At 37.9% G+C, this 19,814-nt stretch overlaps 1 protein-coding gene across 12 annotated transcripts in view; it reads left to right on the forward strand.

Moving 5' to 3' along the window:
• The window catches only part of LOC131694274 (transient receptor potential cation channel subfamily A member 1), a 91,240-nt gene that overhangs the window by 48,383 nt on the left and 23,043 nt on the right, over window positions 1–19,814 (forward strand). For 4 of the 12 annotated variants that reach the window (XM_058982858.1, XM_058982868.1, XM_058982864.1 and 1 more), the window contains 8 exons: window positions 3,907–4,154; window positions 9,924–10,119; window positions 10,184–10,480; window positions 10,627–11,436; window positions 11,490–11,804; window positions 11,882–11,992; window positions 17,116–17,313; window positions 17,427–17,834. In XM_058982858.1, coding sequence (XP_058838841.1) covers window positions 3,907–4,154; window positions 9,924–10,119; window positions 10,184–10,480; window positions 10,627–11,436; window positions 11,490–11,804; window positions 11,882–11,992; window positions 17,116–17,313; window positions 17,427–17,834 — 2,583 coding nt within the window. Of the gene's footprint in view, window positions 1–3,906; window positions 4,155–9,923; window positions 10,120–10,183; window positions 10,481–10,626; window positions 11,437–11,489; window positions 11,805–11,881; window positions 11,993–12,618; window positions 12,727–17,115; window positions 17,314–17,426; window positions 17,835–19,814 lie in introns of all 12 variants that reach the window. The other 8 variants (XM_058982859.1, XM_058982861.1, XM_058982865.1 and 5 more) reach the window with 4 other exon arrangements.

Consider the following 19,814-nt stretch of genomic DNA (forward strand, 5'->3'; position numbering starts at 1 on the left):
TGCGTCGCCGCTCCTCCCCCCCCCCCCCGCCTTGCCCATACACCTCCCTCCTTCATCACTCCCCTCCGCTTGGACCACCCTCACGCCCGCATTTCCTTCAACCACGTCTATACCGAAATAAGATGAAGGATTTCTGACGCATTCTCCACTCCCACTCTACTAACCCCCCATTCCCTCCGCTTTCAAACCCATTCCACCAACATTTCAAAATATAATCACATGAAGATAACATTGAACTCATACTGATTAAGCTAATTAAATATTATTCTTTTGCCTTTCTCGTATAGAAAGGTTATGCAATTGCTCCAAAAGCCGACTTTCTAACCGAGGCCCGGAGGGCCGAGTCTCATATAACATTCGACTCAGTTCGCCGAGATCGCAAAATATATGTGTGTATGTATGTGTGTATGTATGTATGTATGTATGTATGTATGTATGTATGTATGTATGTATGTATGTGTGTGTATGTGCGGATTTGTTAACAAAATGTCCACATCGGTTTCTCGGAGATGGCTGAACCGATTTTTACAAACTAAGATTCAACTGAAAGGTATAATCATCCCATAGGTTGCTATTGAATTTCATTTTCAACCGACATCTTGTTCCGGATTACGATTTGAAGAGTATGGTTACAAAACAAAATTTGTTGATTTGTCCACATCGGTTTCTCGGAATTTTCTGAACCGATTTTGACAAACTTGATTTTAAATGGAAGGTCCATCAGCTGCTGTTGAATTTTGTGTGGATCCGAGTTCTTGTTCCTGAATTACAGGGTGATACGTACGATCACGCAGCAAATCTTGATTCTAATGAATTCTGCGATGAATGTAAAAAGGGGATTTTTTCCAAAATGTAAACACAACTGTTGAATTTGTAGATCTAGGTCACCAACAGTCATTCAAAGTCTCTTTGGCCACACTGGCCACCATCGACGGATCCGGAAGCATCCAAATTCAGAATAAGGGTTATATTGGTTTCTCGAAAATGGCTAGACCGATTTGATCAACTTAGTCTCAAATGAAAGGTGTTCCGTCCCCGGAAACTGATATTAAATTCCATCTCCATCCGACTTCCGGCTCCGGAGTTACGGGTTGTGGAGTGCGATCACACAGAAAACTCCGATTCAAACCGATACCGCGATGAATGCAAAAAGGTGCTCTTATATATACTTAAGTGTAATAAGAATGAAAGACATTTCCATAATGTTATATTGTACGAACCAGCTATTAAATCATAGTTTGGAGAAATGAGAAAGGCACAATTGCACCTCTAGGTGGATTAAAACAGGTTTTTATTTTTAAAGAGGCTTACAAGAAATAAACACAACAAAAGCATTTCAGTGTATTTCTGCTAATACTATAGTGTTCTAATAGGCTAATTGAAGTGTCTCAAAGATCCCCAGCATTTTGCAATGAATCGCAAGTATACACAACCATCTTAACAGCGTGTCGGTTTTACCATAACCATAAGGTGTCGGTTTTACCCCAACAGCGCACTTTTTTTTTAATAAAGCAATTAAAAATATTGAATTTATCAAACTCGTCTTCAATGCACCTAGTTGATCATAGGAAAGGCCGATGATAAAAGGTACTGAAAAATGTGGTGATTTGAAAAATTTTGTTCGGTTAAAACCTTAAAATCTACCAACGAAATTTAACATCCAGACGAGTATGAACGCTGCTGTCGTATGTTTTGTTTATTTTGATGACATTCGGCGCACTAACGTAAATCAATTTTTTTTTTCAAATGCTCTACATAAACGTACTAATAATAATGTGTCATTATGAAACGAATAAAAATTTGATTTCTAGGAAAAGTTGTGGGGTGTCGGTTTTACCCGCAGTGTCGGGTTTCCCACAATTCCCCTACCAAGGTATATCCTGATTCATTTCCCACCAATCCTATCCTGCGACACTTGTGGATGATACAGAGATTTCCTCGGCCATAATAGTCACAAGTGTTGAACTAACATTCCTTCCCATCCCAAATTTGACCTGCATGGGCATGGCCGTCTATGTTATTGATCATACTATAATCTTAGTCTCTTTAGATTGCACGTTGAGCATGATGCAGTACTCACAAGTATCATTCAATTGGTTCAATATGCAATTTCAACAGGCTTTGATCAATCACGCGGGAAGCTCACGAGTGGTCAACTAAGCTAAGCTTTAAAAAGCCAATTTGCATAATTTTTTATAAACAATTACAATGGAAGACGCGGAATTTTCTAGCGAAATTAAAAATACAAAAAAGTAAAATTCGACCAAAGTGGCGCTAACGTCACTTTTGCATACAAGAGCCTGTGGTATTCCAATCCTGTGGTAAAAAAACTTTTTGGTGGGAAATACAAACATTTATGCATATAATCTATCGTCGGAAATCAAAATAACTGGAAATCAAGTATTCAGTGTATACAAAAGTACCAGGTAGATATGTAATGTATATAGTATCCAGTAGAATAAGCAAGAGTAGCTGTAAATGGTAAAACATATTATTCACAGGCGATAACAATAGGTGAGCATGTAATATTTTTAATGCTGCTTCGTTAGCTTACGAATCATTAATTCGATCACTACTTCGATTTCGATACTGCGATAAGATAATAGTTCAGTCAACAAGTTTTATCATTCATTCGATCACATAATTCCATACCAAATTTATTTTACATCCAGCGGCCATTAGTAGGGGAACTGTGTCGAAGGCGGACGCTGTGGATAAGATGGACATCTTGCGTTTCTCACAAAACGGAAAAAATCAGTTGAATGGTAATGGCACTATATGATTTTCAGAAGATTTCAAATGATTCTGAAAGATAATGCTGTAATCAAATACGCAAATTATCAGACATTTAAGCAAAACAACTATTTTTCTCGAGAACAAGCTAATGAATATAATTTTTGACGATTTAGGAATATTGGGTATATGACGGTCACAGTACAATAGGGACAGATAACCATGTTTCTTATACGAATGCAAATCAGAATGCCGTCAAAAGCTTACTCTTGGGCTACTTTTATTATCGTAACATTGTGATGTACCGACAAAAAAAAATTTTTTCGTCGAGAATCGCCTTACTCCACCGTTGTCTCATGTTCATCTTTACCAACGCCGCTTGTCCATCTTACCCATGCCAGGTACCTCCGTTTCACAACCATTTCAAACATTTTTCCATTTGAAATTTTATTAGTATAAATTACTGTATTGATGGAGTATGATCTCAAATCATGGATTGTGTGCAATTTGCAGGCAATGCATCAATCGATGAGTCGAATTAGCTATTTAACCTTAAGGTGTTCGTCTTAGGCACAGCTCCCCTATAGTATTACAGGGACACAACAAAAGCAAATAACACTAGATAGTTTTGCACTATTTTAAAATTTTGAGTGCATCGTTACTTGAGTAATTAACTGCATTTATGTTTGGATGCATGAATTGACTGCCTTTATAAGCCGTTATGCATAATTAATCATTGACGAAGCTCCTAACTATCCTTTACATTACATCAAGTAACTAGTATGCTCGTATGTCAATAGAAAATTGGCCCCGGCAGACCGATTGCTACGGCAGATAAACATTCTGTACCTAGCACTCAAGGCCACAGTAAAACGGGAAGCTATATGATATCACAATTCCAACACTTCATTTGAGTTTCACTTGTATAGTTGAACATATTCAAATTGTTGGAATCATGAACAGACGTGTTGCTTGGTGTGATGTGATTCAGAAGAATACTGTTCTCGTTATTCGGATTATTCTTGTAAGTAATAATTGTAAAAAAGCGTTTTGTTCATCAGCTTAAAGGAAAAATTGCGAAATTGCGTTGGAAAACGAGAAAAAAAATATAGTGTCGAGCCCAACAAACTAAAGATCGGACTTCATGTGTTTATCTATTTCCACTATCCACAGGCAGCTGAATCCGGAAATCTAGACGAGTTCATTAGACTATACGAAGGCGACAACGGACGACTAGCGGTTAAGGATAGCAAAGGTCGTACAGCGGCTCACCAGGCTGCCGCCAGAAACCGCGTCAACATTCTCAGCTTCATCCACGACCATGGAGGCGACTTGAATGCACAAGATATTTCGGGCAACACACCACTTCATGTTGCTGTTGAAAATGATTCACTGGATGCTTTGGAATTTTTGCTAAAAATGTAAGTAAGGTAGATGTTCCCTTATTCGTATAATGGGTTAAGATGCCACACTATTTAATTTATTACTGAGCCTACAATCGATGAAGTAAGAAAGCACCCCGGGACACTCCTCTTTTGATTGGTGAAAACAGGCGTGTTTATCATGTAGAGGACGTCACACTGCAAATTGTGTCAAGCAAGAAAGCGTTTCATAATCATTTTTTTTAAATTCAATTAGTTTAAAATCCCGAAAAAGTACTCAGCTAAACTTCCAGTTAATCCAATCCAAATCACCGGTTCCTTCTTTTGCTCCTCTAATCCGATTCTGTGCAGCCTCCTCGTCAATTTTTCTCACTTGAGAGCGCCAGTTTGTCTTGAACTGATTCTTTTATCAGTTTTTAGAATCTTCTTTAGGTTCCGCTTGACGATAGCCATATTTTTCTTGATTGGGCGAGAAAATCGTGTTACTCCAGAAAAGGCAGCAAACATTTTCCCAGACAATCGTTCTCATAAATTTCCTGGTTTACGGTCCGGTTGCAAAAATGTCTCTTTTCAAGCCACAGGTGAACCAAACCCGATAATTAGCGAGCTTCGACAGTTTCATGTGCAGATTCGAAATTCACAAGATGGAAACAATACACTTCAAAGAGGAACAATGCAATTTTGATTGATATCTATCTAGTTCAAAACAATATGAGCAGATGGTATGGTTTCAAGAATTTCGTGTTCAGCCTTCAAAATATTTAAAACAAATGCTCCTCCTGCGTGGACACCATTCTGAGAACTAAAAAGCAAACGTCAATATCATAACGTCCTCCATAATAGCATGAACAAGCGTTTTTTGGAACAGTTTTCTCATTTCTTTTTCCACTTCCGCATAATTCGCTTTGCAGCCTTTGTTTTTCCTTAAATCTCCAAAATTCGCACTACTTATTGGGTCAATAGGTTTCCATTGAACGAAGTTCACTACTGTTTGGTAGGTTCATGCCTTTCGTCTCAAAACCCACGGAATTGTTTGTAACTCTCACCGTTTATGGTATTTTTAACCACGAATGGTTTATTACGTTTGCCACAAGTGCATATGACCAGCCAAATCAAGAACTTCGAATTGAATTCCAGCAACTTCTTCCATTTGAAACAGTCATCCACAGCAAGTGAAAAATTCCTATCCCGGCAAATGCTTTGATGTAGGTACATATTTCGTTGGCAGCGTCTTTTAGAGTTTTCGCGTAGCAAGGGGTAGCAAGGAATACAAAAATTGGAATATAGCGGGTATAGCATGTATTCTTTTTAGGAATTGATAAATATGGTCCATGTATGTAAGACCTCGTAAAGCGAAGATATCACGAACAGGAACATATGGCGGGAAAGATAGGTTGGTAGAGCGAGTTTGGATTTACTTCAACACTGCAAGATGCGACGTGTGCGTGCTTGTGAATTTGCGACTTGGGCTAAATTAATTTATCTTTGTGTTTGTATGTGCATTGGATTGACGGTGTGTTTTCGGCGATTTGTGGGCGCGTATGGTAATGAGATGCGAGGGTTTGTTGGGCGAAGAGATTGAGTTACGTTAGAGCGGTTTCAGTTTTGATTTATTTTCAAAATATTGCGAAGCTAATCTATAACGATTCTTGGTAGGTATGAGGTATCAGAAATCAGTACCGACTGGCTGAAATGGCACGTTCTCCATGTTGATCGGAGAGTTGTGCCTTACCATGATCTGCTTTTTCATCATTTCCCTGATGGGAAAGATTGGGGAAGTGACAAGGTTATGGATAGCTCTTTACCACACAGAAAAAATTGTAATTTTAAATTTATTTTCATGCACAATTTGGATCATGAATATAAATGTAAAATGAAGCTTCACCACAAATACACACAACGAATTTGATTATAATTTTATGCGCTGATTGAAAATTACAGCTTCATTAAACGGAACCAATGCACTTTAATGTGTTTCTAATCAAATATTACTGTTAAATAAATGACATGTAATATCACACGAACGAAAGTGTGAAATCATATGCGTTTTAGTGCTCCCATTGAGTGCATCGAATTCAACTTAATTTTCCAATCATTTTTTTTATTCAAGCTTTGTATATTTACATTCGTATTGATTTACATGTCGTTTAAATTTCATTATTTTTTGGTGTGCACTCTGGGTTAGGAACAATAGCATATCCTTGAGTTTCAGTTCTCTGTACATAGGTTCCTCTATATAGGAAGAACCAAAAATCCGGATACACAATTGCATTACTGCTGGGCAATTACATATCAAATTATATGAAGTTCTGTAATCGGATTCACAAACATCACACGAATAATATTCAGCACACTGAATAGTAGCCATATGATAATTGATTTTGCAATGTCCAGTCAGTTCCCTTACAAGAATACTTGACTTCAGTTCGACATACTATTACTAATCTCGAATCTGTCGAACTAAGTGCTTTCAGGGCAGCCTGACTGTCAGAGCAAAAATAGATTCTTCCACCGCAAACTCCCTGTTGAAGTACCGATTGTACGCTGCACAGAATCTCGAAGATTTCTGCTTGGAATACGGTATAGTATCTACCAAGCGCATGAGACTGGTTTAATCTCATTTCACGACAATAGACATCAGCACTGGCTCGGCACTCCAACAAAGAACCGTCAGTATAGCAAACTACATAAACTTCAAGTTGTCGCTCCATCCAGCAAGACAGCCATTCCTCGCGAGCAGTAATTCTCACATTGAATGTTTTACGTAGTGTTTCGTTGCGTTGCGATGATTTTGGCGGATTGCACTTTGACTTCATCATGTTTGACTACTAATTATCTAATAAGAGTTGCTTAGGAAGTGGTAAGTAGGAATACCAATCCAACCCATATTAAAACATCAACAGCATGATAACCATCATTGCCGACCGCCCTTATCTCCATCGGTCATGAGGAAGGATAAAGGATAAGGTAGACGGGAATTGTTGATGCTCTACCTACTTAACGGAAGGTAGAAGATTCATCAGGCTCTTTCATAGGTGTTGCGGAGTTGGTAGTTTGGAAGGGTATAAGGTCTAGGATTCGCTCCAAGCGAGTGATGTCACCTGTAAACCATATTTTATTAGGTAGTTGTTTAGTTAGTCTTCGAGCACTCGAAAAAGAAGATTTAATTTAGTTTTTTATTCTTTTTAAACTCTGGGCAGCCGGCTACCGAGAGTATCCTATGTTCCCCAAACAAAAGCAATTTGAACTTCACACAGCCAACCGTGGGAGTATCGCCTAGAAAAGCTAATCTTATCTGCGTAATGGCGTATTGCAACAGTATTTAGACAGAATTCGCTTAGTTTATGCAAGACGTATGACTCTTTGGATTTAGGATTGAGCGTCTAACTAGTGCTAATTTTGGTGCTAGTTTAGATTCATCATCAAATTGGCACCAAGATGGTGCTAGTTACTGATGGGTAGAATTCGAAACGCTAAAATATATTTTTTTTTCGTTCGAGATGGTTATTTTCTGGGATGAACATCGCGGAAACATGCCTAGTTTGTGTGTGCACACACCTATGGATATCTGTGACTCACATGGGCATCTGACGGACCCACGAGATTTCTTTGTAAAGCCAGAACCGGTTTTCTGATGCAGGAAAATTTCTTCGCTAAAATTCTGCCGGATAGCGGGGTGATTTGTATTCAGTTGAATAGTATTCACGTTATAATTCCGGACGTATTGTTTTTCATATAAGTGATTACAATTGCGCTTTGTTAATAAGACAAATACCAATATTGCGGGGTTAGCTAGATTCAGTGGTATTTGTGATTTTCTAAAGTGAAGTCTCACTTCCTTATTTTTCATAGCGTTTGCATTAAGCAGGAGCACTTCACTGATCCATCTGCTTTTCAGGATTTTATTTCAATAATTTTTTTATGTTTTATGTTCTCAAATCAAATTGGAGAAAATAACGTTGGCAAATGTATCCATTTTAATATGAAAATAACCAAACACCAAAAAAAGAAATTATTTAGGATTGAACTCATTTAACTGCAAACTTGTTTAAAAAGTATTATTGGCATTACTACCCTCTCCAAAAAATTGCCGATCCAGATATTAGCTACTGAATTTCTTTTCAGGAAGTCTTTTACAAGAAATTGAAAAATCTTTTTCCCGGAATTCCCAAATACCGGGAATCAGAAAACATAAATTTCCGGGATTCGAAATTTCCGGGAAATTTGAAAACCCGTGATTCCCAGTAAATAAATTACCGGAATAAAAAATCTAGGTAGCAGAGGGTTAATTAATAATTTTATCTGAATACAACGCATACCTATATTTTACTTGAGTAGATTTTATGAAACCCATTCGTAGTACATTTACGAAAAAAAAATCATTCAGTGATATGAATTTTTTGTGCATAAATATTTTGGGGATTTTTTAAATAACATCGTTCATATTACAAAAGATGCTTGTAAATATTAGAGTCATTCGCATATTTCACCAAACAATTCGTTTGACTAATGATGCCGATTCGTAATAAGCCTACGAAATTCATTTTGTCTAAATTAGTTATGGAATGAGCGTTTCGACTTCGTCTCATCCGAATCCGACACTAACTTAGTGACAGGACTAAGCTAGTGCCAGATTGACGCTAGATCCAGAAAAGCGGAGAAACAATTTGTGTTCCTGAGCAAACTCCTAGTCAAACGTGTGTCTCCGTTTTGTTTTCCATAACTAATTTAGTTATATGTTTTGTTCCCTTCACGCGCAAAGATGTTTTTAAACCATTTTCTCCTTAATGGAGAAAAAATTGTTTTTCCAACATTGTTCTCCACTAAGATGAAATATAGCATAGTTCATTTTGCGGGTTTTGTGAATTGTCATAAAAATAAAAGTGTTTCTATAGAACTACGAATAAGTACGAAAAATTAGTATATTTTACGAAAAATTCTTTTCGAAGCCTATTTGTAGCAGATTTACAATTTTATTTGACAGTTTGCACACGAACTGCTCTGGTACACTTACGGGAAACAATCTAACAAGCTCGAACGCTTGGTCGAAAACGATACGAAACGATTTCAAAAAGTTTCGAGTCGAGACACTCGAGTCTAGATGCGAAATGCCACCCCAGTTTTACCATTGTCGAGAAGTTGGACAAAACACAAAATTCACTTTTGGGTTTCATCCGGACATGTCAGCTATTGGCGTAGCTTACCAACTCGCAGGAGCGGATCCAGAAAAAAGTTTCGGAGGGGGTCCGAAATTTTGAATTTGAAATGTTCGTTGTACAATACGTAATATGTAATACACTCATTTAATTAAAATCAGTTTCGGTGGTTGAATCTGGTTTGGAATGATTTTGAATTTAGAACGAATTTAAAATAGAAACTATTTTAAAATTTCTCAAGAAGTTAAAAAATTGAGGGGGTGTCCGGACCCCCAGGACTCTCTCCCTGGATCCGCCACTGCCAACTCGCATTCAAACAATAACTGATTTGGCGGATGTGAATCAAAAAATAAAAAAAAACTCGCACTTTTCCAAGCACAATTAGAATTAGGGCCCTGATTGGTCATTGCAAACTCAATTATACCTTGGCTGCTATTCATGGTACTGAGTATTATTCGTGTGAACTTTGGCAATTCACTTACACGTGAGGTTTGGACAGTCCATTACATTGCTGCAAAGAGTCCACATTTGTACGCGATCTAGTATCCAGTAACCATACATATCCCGTCCATATTACAAATCAACATCGCATAAATCATCCAAAAATTCGTTCACTTCTCACCTCGATTTCCAATTTTCTTCCCCTCAACAGTCCAGTCGCAACAAACATATTGAATGAGAAGAAGCTTGCACCCGTACACCTGGCCACCGAACTGAACAAGGTCAAGGGTTTACTTATGATGGGAAAATATCGGGACACCATCAACATCCAGCAGGGTGGTGAGCACGGTCGCACTGCGCTGCACCTTGCCGCCATCTACGATAACGAAGAATGTGCGCGAATTCTGGTACTAATATGATTTACGTCAAAAATGCCATAATTTATTTTGACGGAAAAATTTCATGTCGCAGATTTCCGACTTTGGTGCGTGTCCTCGAAGACCATGCAACAACGGTTACTACCCAATCCATGAGGCAGCGAAGAATGCTAGTTCTAAAACGATGGAGGTGTTTTTCCAATGGGGGGAATCGAAGGGATGTACTCGCGAGGAGATGATTTCTTTTTACGACTCTGAAGGAAATGTCCCTCTCCATTCAGCCGTGCACGGAGGAGACATCAAAGCGGTTGAGCTGTGTCTGAAGTCAGGAGCGAAAATATCCACTCAACAGCACGACCTTTCTACACCAGTTCACCTAGCAGCTGCACAGGTATAGTCTTAAAAGTTCGTACTGAAAGCTCTTTCGGAGGGCTTAAGAACGGGCTCTCGTGCTATGTCACGACGTAATGTTCAGTTCATTCGCATCATGAGTGTAAGTCAATTAACTTTCGATTTCCTCTTTTATGCGTTGTTTAGGGTGCCATTGAAATTGTGAAGCTGATGTTTCTAATGCAGCCACAGGAGAAACGTAGCAGTATGTATTGTACTGATATTCAAAAAATGACCCCACTGCATTGTGCTGCTATGTTCGATCATCCAGAGATTGTGGATTACCTAGTTCAAGAAGGAGCTGATATCAATGCCTTGGATAAGGAGAATCGTTCACCATTGCTGCTATCGGCTTCCAGAGGTGGATGGCGTACGGTCATGGTTCTCATTCGACTAGGTGCCAACATAGCTCTAAAGGATATCAATGCAAGAAATGTACTCCATCTAGTGATTATAAATGGTGGGCGATTAGATGACTTCGCCAAAGAAGTCAGTTGTACTCAGCCTGAGACACACCTGCTTCAACTGTTGAATGAAAAGGATAAAACAGGTTGCTCTCCATTGCATTACGCCAGTCGAGAAGGTCATATACGCTCTCTGGAAAATCTTATCCGACTTGGGGCATGCATTAATCTGAAAAACAACAACAACGAAAGCCCACTACACTTTGCAGCACGATACGGTCGATATAATACAGTTCGACAGCTACTGGATTCAGAAAAAGGGTCTTTCATTATCAATGAGAGCGACGGGGAAGGGTTAACTCCGTTACACATCGCATCAAAAGAGGGCCATTCAAGGGTTGTGCAGCTTCTGCTGAATCGAGGAGCACTTCTTCATAGGGACCACAACGGACGCAATCCACTGCATCTGGCAGCAATGTCCGGGTATACACAAACTATTGAGTTGCTACATTCAGTGCACTCCCATCTGCTAGATCAAGTAGATAAAGACGGGGTAAGTAGAATTAAAACTAATTTTGATCCCAAAGTAATACTATGTTATTTCAGAACACTGCCTTGCATCTAGCATCTATGGAAAACAAACCAAACGCTGTGATTCTGCTTCTAAGTCTAGGTTGCAAACTTCTGCACAACTCCATGGATATGAGTGCGATAGATTATGCAATTTACTACAAGTACCCGGAAGCAGCCTTGGCGATGGCCACCCATGAGGAACGAAGTTCTGAGATTATGGCACTTAAGTCTGACAAACACCCATGTGTAACTTTAGCACTGATCGCTTCGATGCCGCGGGTCTTTGAAGCGGTACAGGATAATTGCATCACTAAGGCGAATTGCAAAAAAGATTCCAAGAGTTTTTACGTAAGTATTACTGTCTATTGTCAATTGGTAATTTCATTCCGATTTAATAAAAAAATATAATTCGTCAAAATCTGCAGATTAAATATTCTTTTAGCTGTCTGCAATGTCCGGCTCTTTACGCTCAAATGGACTCTCGAACTGGAGAGGCGGTTGAGATCTCGAAACCAATACCTCTGCCAGCACTGAACGTAAGAATGGTCTTAGAAATGCTGCATGGCTTATTGAACTTCCCCAACTATCAACGAGCGCCAAGTAGTGTGTCTATCGATTAGTTCGCGGATGCAGTCACCTTCCACTTTTCGGATTCGTTCAGTTTCTCTTAATCGTCAAGATATTGGTGTCACTAAAGAACTTTTTCACATCAACACTGCTGTTTGATTCGTTCGACGTTCTAACTTTATGCCCGATACGCTCAAGTATACGCATATTATTTTCTTTCCCTTTCTCTTTGTCGTCATATCATTGCATTGTTAACCCATACTTATTTTTCTGCAAAACTGTTGATATCGAGAAGTGCAAAAAACTTGTTTATATCAAAATAGATGCTTCCGTTGCAGTGCTAAAAATCGTTCAACTTTTCACTTCTGATGTTCAATTGAGATAATTCCAATTGTTGGAATTATCTCAGCACAGTAATTTGTCAGATAATTCCATAATCAAGCGCAAGTTGAAAAGCGACAGCTAACCGGATAATTATGACTCCCGCAGCATTGTTACAAACAAGCTTCCGTTCATCGTTAAATAACATGTTCCAAGCTTTATATTTTTATGTTTCTTTTTAATTTCCGGTCCATTTACTTTCGGCACATCGCAGATCAAATATTCCTTTCATGTTTATCAAAAATCCCAGGAAGAAGTGGGAAAAATCAGAAAGAAACTCGACGATCCGAAATGGCGGCAGCCACCCTTGCATGTGGTGAATGTGAGTGACCGTCGATGCCCGTTTGTGTCTGTGTTCAACGTAATAGGTACACGCTTTTGTTTTTGTATTGATAATTTCTTGCACTAGAACAGGTGTGTGGCAACAGTCATGATAGAAAGGGTTGTGATTCTATATGGCATCATTCTTGGGCAAGTGCTGCGAGTATAAACTTGGAACCTTGCTCAAGTTATTTTCTTTGAGCATGTGTAAGAATTGAACGCTTGGTAGTATGCGCTGCGCAAGAAAAAATATATGCTGCTTTGCCACCGGTATCAAACTCTTAAAGAAGAATATCAGTCGTTTTATAAGATTATCACAATTCGAATTATGCAAAATAGTTGACCGAGCGGAATGGTGCTTTTGAAAAAATGGCTGTGGTTTTTTCGTTACGCAATTGTGTTGCGTACTCCGGCACAATGTGTGGCAAAAATCACAGAAACTTTTTCAAAAGCACTATTTAGCTAAGTCGATAATATTTGCTATTTTGCATAATTTGAATCATGATGATCTAATGAATCGACTGATATGCAACTTTTAGAGTTTTGAATAGTTTTTATATGGATAAACCGGCGACAAATCTGAACACATTTTTCCTACACATGCCATCAAGCGTTCAATTCCTATAGATACTCACCCAAAGTTTCTTGAAGTTTAATCAAAGCATTAATAATGTCATTACTGAGCAATAATGTCACTTTCAATGAGTAATGACATTTTTATTAGGCCTGTAAGGGCTTCTAAATATTTAACATGGTGCTACAGTGATTTTGAACTTGTCAAGAAACGTAGTATAGCTTGGGAGGCCTCATCAAATACAATATAAAATTTGTTTGGAAAATGTTGTGTACCCCCAAAATCTCGATTTATAGCCAACAAACAATTTTTAAGACCTACGGCACTAAAAAATTTACTACTCTGTCACTGATTTTCGATTTATTAGCAATTCTGAGAAGAAAAAAACGGGCAGAACTATTAAATTTATCCCAAGAATTCAAAATAAAATCCCAAACTTGCCAAATAACCGCTGTGGTGCAATGCTGATCATAATAGCAATGCCACTTTAACCCCTTAAGAGTCATGGGAGACCAGGGTTGTTAACCTTGAATTCACCTTTTTTGCTTTTTTATTTAGACTCAAATTGTCACACTTTCTTTTTTACTTTTACACGACATTCAATTAGCTAGACATTGATGACTACGGAAAGTTAGTCTGTCTTTGCCGTGAGACATGTTGGTAGGCTTGAGCGATTCGTAATAATGCTACACACTTAATTTAAATTACTGGATACAGTAAAATTTTACTGGGTTTTTGAACAGCAAACCGTTCGGTAATCAATTCAGTAAAACAATTCGGTTACCGAACTCTCCGCAATCCGTTCTATCCAAACGTAAAAAAATACTGGTCAGTCAGTAGTTTCCTCTGAAAATGGCGATTTGACAGATGATTTGCTGTACCTGTTTTGTAAGTTTTTGACGAGGTTCGGTAATGTTGGTACAATTTTGCCGAACAATCAGTCAGTTTTTTACTGGATAATGTTTACGTACCGAAAAAACAGAAGTGCTGATAAATTCAGTAAAAAATATTGCGGGTTTCAGCAAATTATTCGAAAAAATACTGAAAATCGTTTAAAAATGAAAACTTTACAGAATTTTTTTGAATAATTTGCTGACAGCTCCGTAAAAATATCACTTTACTGTGGTAGTCGTCAAAAGAAATTACCGAACAACTTTTGGCTGGTTTAGTGTGTGACTGAGCTCGATTTCCACCAGCAGTTGAAATATGAAACGTTTTCGGTGATATTTTTAAAACTGTGGATTTTGTTTTATTTAAAAAAATGAAAATGAACTAATGATATCGAAACTAAATAGACAACCCAAGGAATGTAATTGTTGCATCAAACCAAACAAATGCAGAGAAACCTGACAGTGCAAGAGGCAAATACATTAACAGGGTCCAAAATATGCAGGGGTCCAAATTAGGTTGGTTACCCTAGTATCTCAGATGGAGTGCCTTGCATTAGCAAGTGTAAAGCGGAACTTTTCCGAATCTTAAATCTTTATAGTCGACATATCTGAAGTAATTCAGATGGGTATGAACAAAAAATGAATTCCACGAAGGTCCGTCCGAAAATCTTTAAAATCATGACCGACCATCTTAGATTCCGATGAAAATTTACTTTTTCCACCGGCATGGAAAACTATACATTTTCACACAGCCAATAAGATTATTTTGACTCAAGAACAATTTTTGCAAAGGGCGTAAAAGTTTCTACGTATATCATTTTCAAAAAAATGTTCGCTTACCGTATGTTATAGAACTATCTGGAAACGAGTTACAGCGAATGAATACTTCTGCACTAAAATATATGCCTACACTGAGAAAAAAAATGTTGTGCCTTTTTTCACAAAAAGCAAAAATTTATGTGAAAAATTTAAATTGCAGGAGAACCGATTTTTTAATTTTTTTATGTTTTGTCAACGAAAACCTAAAGAGTAAAGAAATATTTTGAATGTGATTGCATGATGGAAAACTTATCGGTAAAAACAGTTTTTCTAACGATAACTTTATATACACGTTTTTAAATTTTATAGTAATTGACATACAAAACTATAATTTTATTACAGAATATGATTCCAAGAATCATATCAAATGAAAATACATTTAACAAAAATCTTCCAAAATGCGATAGTTGTCGAGATATTTGGAATTTTGCTCCAACAGAAACCATTAATTCGTGTAGTTATGCCCTTTTTAAAAGTTATTTGCGTTTTGCCATCATTAAATGTCAACAATCTAATGTTTATCGTTTTAAAAAGTAAAAAAAAACTGTTTCAGTTTATTTGGATCATGAAGAAGCTTTCAATAAAAAAAGTTTTCCTAACGACAATTTTTGACATATTTTTGTAATTCATACTATATGCAGTCAAAGATACAGTTTTCTTTTTGGATATGATTCTAAACGCCATTTCAAATCAAAATGCTCATAACAAAAATTTTCTGCAAAATAGAAATTCTCGAGATATTTTAAATGTTTTTTGAACAACACGATTATTTTATTTTATTAAGGCCTTTCATAAGTTATTCGCGTTTCTCCATCAACACAAATAGGTTTTTCAAAAGGCTTATAAAATTTCCAGTAACTTTCTCTTTAACATTAAGGCGATATTGTAATCAATTTGAAAGCTACACGAAAACAATCAAAATATGATTCAACCGTTGGGTCTGAATGATTGAACTATACAGTTGAATCATTTTTTTTGTTTCGATTATAGAGGTTTTAACCTTAAGGTCATTCGCCTCTTCGGGTTAGAAAAATCTCTTATGAAAAATTTCTAATCCTATGTGCGGGGTCGGACTAGAACCCAAGTGCGCTGCGTACAAGGCAATTGATTTACCAACTACGCTACGCCCACCCCCACAGTTGAATCATATTTTAGGGCGATTGAAACTCCAAAATACTAGTCCATCACTGGGCATGCCCCAGAGAATCCGCCTTTTTGAGACCCACATACAAAACAATTAGATACCAAACGGTAATAAAAATCCTGGCCTTGGTATCTAGCAGGGAGATTAAATAGATTAAATGCATTGGGTGGCAACTGCGGTTGTGTGTGATCTCGCTTTAGAGGCAGGGTACGATCACTGTCGCCAATGCGATAATTATGTGTTCTTTCTGGGACCTCCTCATACCCCAGGGTTAGCATAAGGGTTTGGGCATTGGGCCGGAGTCCCAAGAGTTGCAGGTTCAAATCCTGCCTTCGGGGGGGGGGGGGGGGGGGGTATTTTTTTCACATAATTGCTTTCGCTTAACTCACCATTTCGAGCTATTTCCCCCGATGGATACCACCATATGGTCTGAGACCCAGATGTATTGCACCTGTTCGTTATGCAAGTTCGGAAAAATAGAGGAGTTGCTAAATTTAAAACATCTAAATTCAAATCGTTCCAATGGGTTGGAAATTGCAATAAATATTAATAGATATTTCAGCGTTTGCGATTGCCGGTTACTTGTTGGCCTCCTCTAGAGTTAAAAAATCAAAAAGCACCTTCTCACGCCTTTCTTGCTAGCATGCCGAAATGTCACCAAGTTGAATTTCCCAGTTACGAAGAATACAATGAAATCTCAGAAATTGATTAACGCTTTGTATTTGTGTATTGTTTTAAGCATTGAAAAAACTACTTTGATTATTATACGAAAATATTCTGAATAATGCTTTTGCTTCAATGTTGATATATTATTTGTGTACTGCATGCATTTCTCGTTGTATTCTAATATCTAACCATATCTCTTATTTGTGCGTCAATGTCAAACTTAAATCTACAATTAATATGTTGTGTGGGGTGCAATCATACCAAAAACCTGAATTTTCATCTTGGTCCCCCTAAAAGGCAATGGTCGCGCATGGTCGTGTGGAGCTGTTGGCCCATCCACTGAGCCAGAAATATCTACAGATGAAGTGGAACTCGTACGGAAAATACTTTCACCTTGCAAATCTTCTGTTCTACAGCGTTTTCTTGTTCTTCGTGACGCTTTTCACTTCTCAGCTCATGCGAAATGATTCGCCACCTCTCTACACGCCCAGCAACGTGAGTAGCATTTTGTCAATTTTCTTGTTAGCCAAGCATTGAGCTTATGGTTTGAGTCTTTAGCTATCACGTGTACGATTAAAGCATGTACTAACTGTAAATTCCAATCACAGCAAACTGAATCCCATGAGGCCGTCATTGCTCCGCATGACCTACCGGTACCGATGGCTTTGACGGCTCGGACGAGGCCGTTCAATTACATTACCTACCACAATTCCTCACAGCCTTTGATAGAAGAAGTCATGACCATCACAACTACCACACTGGTTTCCGGGGTGGCCATTATTGTCTACATCTTCTGCAACGCGCTTCGAGAGATGCTACAGGCGTATCAGCAAAAGTGGCACTACCTAATCGAACCGATCAACCTAATCTCGTGGATTCTGTACTTTTCCGCTCTCATCATGGTGTGGCCAATGTTCAACGACGGTCTGTGTTACGGAGGAAATTTCTCTGCTGCCTCGGTGACGGTATTTTTGTCTTGGTTCAATCTTCTGCTCTTTCTGCAACGATTCGATCAGGTGAGTATAAAGCAGCGTAATGTTTTAATATGCATTTTCATCTGAAGGTTGAAATCACTAGCAGAACTCGAGCATGCAACCTTTTGAACATTGCCAAAATAATTTCAAGCATTTAATTCACCCTGAACATGTGATTACGCCACATCAAGGACAACTCTGCTTTTACTCGTTCTAGGATCGCGAAAGAAATAAAATATAGGGTAAAGAGTCTACTTTGACCCTATTAAGGAAGGGGCTGCGCTATTTCATTAATTATGCGGCCTACAATCGATGGAATACATATAAATTGGCATCAACGCTTTGCTTCGTTCTTAAAAACCAATATAATCACAAAAATGGTCTTGAAATGGAGAAATGCTCGTGGTTGAAAGCAACAAAAACTCGAATCGAGTACCCAAATTATCGGTGTAACATTTGAGCGAATGCATTGAACAAAGGTGGTGGGCGCTGCTCTAACTAGAGATGTGCGAGTGAATCGCGAATCGATCAAAAGAATCGACTCTTGAAAAAGAGTGAATGAGCCACGATTCTTTTTTAAAAAAGTTATGATTCTTTAAAAAAAATCCGCTGTTGAGCGTCTTAGCGGAATGTTAAATTACAACATTTAGAACGGAATATTTTTTGTAAAAGTAGCCTATTTCTGAGTGCATTTTCCGAAACCAGCATTCAGTTTCAACGCCTCTTTCATTCATTCACTTCCAAGCTTACTGAAGTTTCACACATAATCGATTGCCTTCAGTTCAGAGGAAAAATAAGCTAATTCAATAACAAAAGCATTTATTTGTTATGTGGAAAAGCAGAATGTGACATCTTTTGAATTTTAGAGCATAAGTGAACTGCGTAATGTTGTCTGATGCTCTAACCAACGGTAGGGTGATAATACCATTAGGGTGAAAATAGGCTCATTACCTACCTATTATATCCTTTAGCGTGTCCTCGAGGGCAAAAAATAATCAAGAATCTGTTAGTTGATATTGGAAAATGGCAGTAGAGAAAACCGAGGGGAGTTTAAACAGAGCTTGGTGAAGCACGAATTGGGAAATTTTAACGAAAGGATGTTGTAGTGTTTCATTTTTGCCTACCACTAGAAGTGATATATAGGGTGATGAGCCTATTTTCACCATACTAAGCAAGGTGCCTCACTAATTCGGTAATTCCTTGCCTTACAATCAATGGAATGCGTAAAAATTGACATGAACCGCTTTGCTTCGTTGTTAAGAACCAATATAATAACACAAATGCGTTGAACACAGTAAAATTCTCGTGTTTGAGCACAATGAAAACTCGAATCGAGTGCCCCTATTGTTGCGCTTCCATTTGACTCAATGCGTTGGACAAAGATGGCAGACACTGCTCTAACCAACGGCTTCAAATGGGTAGGGTGATAATAGAAACATGGTGCAAATAGGCTCATCACCCTACACGTTCTCAATGTTTAAAATGATGTCGGCATTGCGTTGATTTAATTCACCGTGAAGCTTTAGTTCTGCATATGTAACTTCATCAGGCTTAGTAGCAGGGTTACCATATTCACAGATTTTTTCACAATTTTTGATCACAGATTCTTTTTCACAGATAAGAGTATTTTAGCATTTTAATGAAAATTTCATGGATTTCTACAGATTTTTGGAAATATTGTGATATTTCACCGAAACACAGATTTCAATGTGGCATCCCTGCTTAGTAGTGCACTGAGGAATTAAAATATGCATATTTTCTATTTATGTTTCGTTTATGCTGATATATACGTCTCATTCTGATATATACTTCGAGTACACATTCAATAGATGGATAAACCGAATATGCCCAATGCATAAATTTTACAGCACGCGAAACGAGAGGATTTTGGGGGTTCAAACCCCTCCCATGACAGTTTTGAATTACTTTTAAAAATTTCTTAACATCCTGATCAGGAATAAAAGAATTATACTGCGAATCGTTTTTTTTTGTTTCGTTCTATAAACAAGTCCTTGCAGAAAC

This window comes from Topomyia yanbarensis, chromosome 3, assembly GCF_030247195.1.
Source record: "Topomyia yanbarensis strain Yona2022 chromosome 3, ASM3024719v1, whole genome shotgun sequence".
Classification (NCBI taxonomy): Eukaryota; Metazoa; Arthropoda; class Insecta; order Diptera; family Culicidae; genus Topomyia; species Topomyia yanbarensis.